At 36.7% G+C, this 6,668-nt stretch overlaps 1 protein-coding gene across 2 annotated transcripts in view; it reads left to right on the top strand.

Annotated features, from left to right (window-relative positions):
• The first annotated feature begins 682 nt into the window (after nucleotides 1-682).
• The window catches only part of LOC111188312 (NACHT, LRR and PYD domains-containing protein 12-like), a 1,256,108-nt gene continuing 1,250,122 nt past the window's right edge, over nucleotides 683-6,668 (top strand). For both annotated transcript variants that reach the window (XM_049472985.1, XM_049472986.1), the window contains exons 1-2: nucleotides 683-795; nucleotides 1,376-1,430. In XM_049472985.1, the coding sequence (XP_049328942.1) occupies nucleotides 728-795; nucleotides 1,376-1,430 (123 nt within the window). In that variant the 5' untranslated portion in view covers nucleotides 683-727. The remainder of the gene's footprint in view (nucleotides 796-1,375; nucleotides 1,431-6,668) is intronic.

Below are 6,668 nucleotides of genomic sequence, written 5' to 3'. Positions count from 1 at the left end.
AACACCTTAGTTAAGACCACGGTGGTTCAAACCAACATAGTTCAGACTTCTGTGGTACCAACAAAGTACGATGGTTTCGGGAAACGGTCGTACTTCAGATGTTAGTTAGTTTAACGATGCATCGTACCACGTTAGTTCAATGCTAGGCTCCGTCGTTGTACGGGAAACGCACCCCTGGCAGGTAGGTGGAGAGAGTGTTTTGATTGGTCAAATGTCACTCCTCTATCTTTAACCTGTGAAAGACCTTTGCACCCTTGTGTACTCCTCAGGTGAGGATCCAGATCAAACTGGTTTGAGGTTAAAGTGAAATCTTCAGCAGCTTCTGTTTAGATGAGAGAAGAAGGTGAAGAGCGTTTGGATAAAAAGCACAGAGGTAAAAACTGAAGCTTTAATACTAGAATTTACTGTCTGACTAAAAGTGTTTTAGACTCAGAGAGAAGAACTTTACATTACTTTAAAGAGGAAATCAGTGTGTGGACTTGATAAGTGTGTGTGTGTGTGTGTTTGTGTTTAGAGGATTAGGTATAATCTGAAAGAGGAAGATGAGCTCCAAAATGAGTGTCTCTGGGGAACAGGACACACAGGAAGCTGAGAGGTGAGAGAATAATGTGATTGGGTATAAAGTGAAAGGTTTGCTGGAAAGGTTGTAGATGGTGTCTGATACTGGTTGTGTTTTAGACTGGATCAGGATAAGAGATCAGACTCACCTGAACCCAGCTGTGTCTCCATGAAGAGTGACCAGTCAATGGGTGAACCTTTAACCTTCAGAGAGGACAACAGTTCTGCTGATCTCAGGTAAGGATGACGTGACTCTGGAGAATAAGATAAAAACACTTCTATGTTTTCTCTGAATTCTACAACTATAACTTCTATACTAAAACACACTTTAGAGAAAACAATTCTACTAATACAAATTCTAACAAATAGAATCAGTCTGTGTGTGGAGGTGTTTGGTTTTGTACACCTGTGGTAATGGAAGTGATTGGAACCTGAGTTTAATGATTTGATTGGGTGAATGAATACTTTGGGCAGTGTAGTGTATAATCATCACTCTGACTGAGCTCTAGAGATCCTGTGTGCAGATGGGAGAAACTTTCAGCAGATAAATCATCACTGCAGCTCTCCAGCTATCTGATCTTTATGGAGGAAACAAAAACCTCACCTCTGCAAAAAAACACATCTGGATTTTATAAAAAAAACACCAGACTGTGAGAAACATGATTCTCTGATCTGATAAAATCTAGAATTAACTTTTTGGTGAGCGTGAAGGTTGGTGGAGTGTTGCAGTGGTGGTTGATCTTCTGGAACTTTCTTTCTGTAGATATATTCACAATCACCATTTAGTAACATATGTTAATGTTATGTTTTCTGACAGAGTCCAGAAGGAGACTCCAGAAATCAGCAGGAGAAATATGGACTCCATATTAAAGGTGTGTAGGTGTGACTAATGCCAGAGCACATGTGAACACTGTAAAATGTGATTTAAACTTTAAATATGAAGTTATGTGCTATAAAATAGATGTTTAATAATCATTACTTACTCTTTCCAAGTTGAATTGCAGAGGTTTATTAAACATACGGGTACGAGTACAACAGTAAATGTGTTTATAGATTTAGTTAGATTGAGTTTGTAATTGGGATTTACATAATGAATAAGTCACACACTAATGTATGATGACCATTTATTAATGATCAGTTCAGAAATCCAGATTATTATAAAGATTTTACTTCAATATAAATGCAGTCAAAGCTCTAGAGCCACAGATATCACATTATGTTTTCATATTAAACTGTTAAATATTATGTTCTGTTACATTCTGATAAAGCTCTAACTGCTAGAAGGGCTAGAAATAATATAAAAGAAATCTTGAGTTTTGCCCTTGATCTCAATCCAACACAACACATCCCATATCCAAAACATTATATTGACATAAACCACAAATTATTTTATAAAACTATTATCTGTTCATGTTTTACTACCATTTCTTACCATGTGTTTAATCAGGAACTGGAGCACAAAGTCATCTCTCTGGTAAAGAATCAGCTGGAGAGGTTTCTGAAGATGCTGAAGAATCTGGATTACCCAGCATGCTCTGGGAGAGAGGAGGAGGATGAGGAGGATCAGAATGGTGTCAGAGAGGGAGCGCTGAAGATCACACTGCACGTCCTGAGAAACATGAACCAGACAGACCTCGCTAACAAACTGCAGACCAGTAAGTGATTAGATCATTTACATAATACTTTATATGTGCATGAATTACACTAGTTTCATTTTTTTATTTTTGTAAACAGCCTTTAGTGACAGCACATTTTTATTATATATTTAATACTTAATGATATTTAATGATATTGCTTTTTCTATTTCTATTAGAACTGGCTCCGTCCTGTCATCGAAAGCTGAAATCTACTCTAAAGGAGAAATTTCAGAAAATTAATGAAGGAATCTCAAATGCTGGAACCTCAGTCCTTCTGAATGAGATCTACACAGATCTGTACATCACAGAGGGAGGGAGTGGAGAGGTCAATAATGAACATGAGGTCAGACAGATTGAAGCAGCATCCAGGAGACCAGCAACACAGGAGACACCCATCAAATGTAACGACCTCTTTAAAGACCAGTCCATCAGAACTGTGCTGACTAAAGGAGTTGCTGGAATTGGAAAAACAGTCTCTGTGCAGAAGTTCATTCTGGACTGGACTGAAGGAAAAGCCAATCAGGATGTTCTCTTCATATTTCCACTTCCTTTTAGAGAGCTGAATCTGATGAAGACTGAAATCTGTCTGGAGGATCTTCTTCATCAGTTTTTCAAAGACACAAAATACTTAAAACCAGGAGATTATCATCACTACAAAGTCATGTTCATCTTTGATGGTCTGGATGAATGTCGACTTCCTCTAGATTTCCAGAACAATAAGAGAGTATCTGATGTAACACAGTCAGTCTCAGTGGATGTGCTGCTGACAAACCTCATCCAGAAAAACCTGCTTCCCTCTGCTCTCCTATGGATAACTACTCGACCAGCAGCAGCCAATCAGATCCCTCCTGACTGTATTGATCAGGTAACATAGGTACGAGGGTTCAGTGACCCACAGAAAGAGGAATACTTCAGGAAAAGGATCAGAGATCAGAGCCTTGCTGAAAGAATCATTACACACATGAAGTCCTCCAGAAGCCTCTACATCATGTGCCACATCCCAGTCTTCTGCTGGATCTCAGCCACTGTTCTAGAGAGGATGTTGGGTGAAGCAGAGGGAGGAGAGATCCCCAAGACTCTGACTCAAATGTTCACACACTTCCTTATCTTTCAGATCAAACACCGCAGCCAGAAGTACCAAAGAAAAATTGATGTTGATCTTAAACAGACTAGAGAGATTATTCTGGCTCTGGGAAAACTGGCTTTCCAACAGCTGGAGAAAGGAAACCTGATCTTCTATGAGGAAGATCTGAGAGAGTGCAGCATTGATGTCAGAGAAGTGTCCGTGTACTCAGGAGTGTGCACCCAGATCTTCAGACAGGAGTCTGAACTTCACCTGGGGAAGGTTTTCAGCTTTGTGCATCTGAGTGTTCAGGAGTTTCTGGCTGCTTTATATGCGTTTCTGTCCTTAATCTCCAACAACAGAAATGTTCTACCTGGCTTTTCGTATTTTTTAAAAAAGGAAACAATGTCTGATTTCCTGAAGAGAGCCGTGGACAAGGCCTTACAGAGTGAGAACGGACACCTGGACCTTTTCCTCCGATTCCTTCTGGGTCTCTCACTGGAGTCCAATCAGACTCTCTTACGAGGTCTTCTGATACAGGCAGAGAACATCTCTCACAGTAAAGAGGAAGTAGTGGAGTACATCAAGCAGAAGATCAGGGAGAATCCCTCTCCAGAGAAAACTATCAGTCTGTTCCACTGTCTGAATGAACTGAATGATCATTCTCTAGTGCAGGAAGTCCAGAAATACCTGAACAGAGGAGGTTCCAGTGATCTGAGAGGACTTAAGCTCTCTCCTGATCAGTGGTCAGCTGTGGCGTTTGTGATGCTGAATTCAGAAGAGGAGCTGGATGAGTTTGACCTGAGGAAATTTGAGAGATCAGAAGAATGTTTTCTGAGGCTGCTGCCAGTGGTGAAAGCATCCAGGAAGGTTGAGTGAGTATTTTCATTATTCAGTGTTTAATCTGTGCTGTTTTATATTTTGTAGTATAGATTAGTCTGTGCTTTTATTGATTATTTGTTGAAAAACTAAACAAATCAATCAGGGTTGTGTTTCCCGAAAGTGATCACTATTAGTAAATAACAAATTAACTAGTGCAGAACCTGAGAGAAGAACAAGTCAGTTCTACAAGTATTTCCCAAAGAGCTTTACAAACCAAAACTTGAACAAGTTCAAAGAACGTCTTTGTTGATTCCACCTCTGAAACACCTCAATCAAAACACAAACATTGATTCAGTCCTGCCAAATATATATATAAATAATTCACTATAATGCTTTAAAAAATCAGAAAAGTGTTGGAATCAATATCATTATACAAATTCTGAAATTTAAATAATAAAATAACATATTTAGGCATTATCTAATATTTGTAAACACACACATGACTATATAGATAAACAAAAAATCCATATTAATGATAAAACCTATTATTAAAAAAATACTTCTAAAACGTGCACACAAAAAATTATTTGGTCCATCAACCAAATCACTCATTCAATCACTCAAACCTCCAGCCTATAAATACATAGTTTGGGATAGAAATATCACTTCCTTGCTTAGATGAGGAAGAAGGGCCAAAACAGAAAGTAAGAGATAACACTTCACTAAAGATGAAACTAACATATTTTTGGTGTGTTATGGTTGGGTTCATTCTATTAAGTGATCTCAATCAATCAATCAATGAATCAATCAATCAATCAATCAACCTTTATTTTCACTCGGGAAAAACATTGAGGGTGACCCTCATTTACAATGTTGCCGAGCCTTTATAACATCAAAGGGATTGAACACATTTAATAATAATTTCGAAATAATAAGAAAGAAAATAGTAAAAAAAATTATAAAAAAAAATAAAAGAAGTACTAATTTTAAATCAAAACTTAATTAAAATATGTATGTAAAACAGAAAATTCTAAAATAACATAAAAACCTTGACGTGTAAAAAGTGAAAAATGTATAAAACATAAAATAAGAAAATGGATAATAGTAAAAGTAAAGTAAAATGTTAAAAATGATAAGTGATTAAATGAATAATAGAACTAAGAACAAGAATGAAAATATAAAACATTAAAAAATAAAAAAATAAAATGTATTAAAATAAAATAAGAAAAAAAGAGAAACTAATTAAAAGTCATTTAAAACCGTCACAGTCTTTCTGATGGTGATTAGAATCTTAAAGTTTAAAATGATTCAGTGATCCCAGCGAGCTGAGTTTCAGTGATTCCTGTAGTGAATTCCAGCTCGCTGGTGTTCTGTAGCTAAAAGCAGATTTTCCCAGTTCACTAAAAACTCTTGGTACCTGAACAGGTGATCCAGCTACTGGAATGAGTCTGATATGCATTATTATTAATTAAGATCAGTGAAGAGATATAAGATGGCAGATGCCCAGAGAGTGATTTATAGATAAAAATTAGCCAATGAGATTCTCTTGGTGCAGCTAGTGAGGACCAACCAGCTCTATCATATAGTGAGCAGTGGTGAGTAGTGTAAGGGTCACCAGTAATAAATCTCAGAGCAGAATGGTAGAGTCTAATGGTTTGAGAGCACTGGCGGACGCTTTTTTATAAATTACATCACCATAGTCCAGCACTGCTAGTATGGTTGCCTCCACTATTCTTTTTCTAGTGTGCACAGGTAAACAGGATTTATTCCGATAAAGGAATCCAAGCTTTTGTCTGCACTTAATGGCCAGTTTTCTTTTTTTGTCATATTTTCAAATGATCAAACTGATTTTAACATCAGACAAAGATAACCTGAGTAAATATAAAAAGCACCTTTTAAATTATGATTTTATTTATTAAAGGAAAGAAAAATATCAAAAACAAATCTAGCCCTGTGTGAAAAAAAATGTGTTTAATAAATTAACTTTGATTAATCACACTTTTGGGAAACTTTATAGAGTCCAATTTCACTAGCCACAGCCAGGCCTGATTACTGCCAGACCTGTAAAATCAAGAAATCACTAAAATAGAACCTGTCTGACAACATGAAGCAGATAAAAGATTTAAAAAACAACACATTATTATACCTTAATGTTAAGAAATTCAAAGAAAGGTGAAAAAACTGTGTGTGTCCTGTTACATAATAATTTCAGAAAAAGAACATCATACTGAACGTAAAACATGTTCAGTATGGTAGTGTGATGGTCTGGGGCTGCTGAATAACTTGCTGTAATAGACGGAACCAGGAATTCTGCTGTTTACCAGACAATCCTAAAGGAGAATATCTGGCCATCTGTTTGTGACTTAAAGCTCATGCTTACTTGGGTTCTGCAGCAGGACAATGAACCAAAGCACACAAACAAAAAGTTCACATCTGAATGGCTTAAAAAAAACTAAATGAAGGTTTTTGGAGGGTCTAGTTAAAGTCTGATTGAGATGCTGTGGATGATCTTAAACAGGACGTTTATGCTGGAAAATCCTCCAATGTGTCTGAATTAAAATAATTCTGTAAAGAAAAGTGGAACAAAA

Source organism: Astyanax mexicanus, unplaced genomic scaffold (genome assembly GCF_023375975.1).
Source record: "Astyanax mexicanus isolate ESR-SI-001 unplaced genomic scaffold, AstMex3_surface scaffold_32, whole genome shotgun sequence".
Lineage (NCBI taxonomy): Eukaryota > Metazoa > Chordata > Actinopteri > Characiformes > Acestrorhamphidae > Astyanax > Astyanax mexicanus.
Note: the sequence above shows the minus strand (reverse complement) of the source record. Positions and strands in the feature narration are given on the sequence as shown.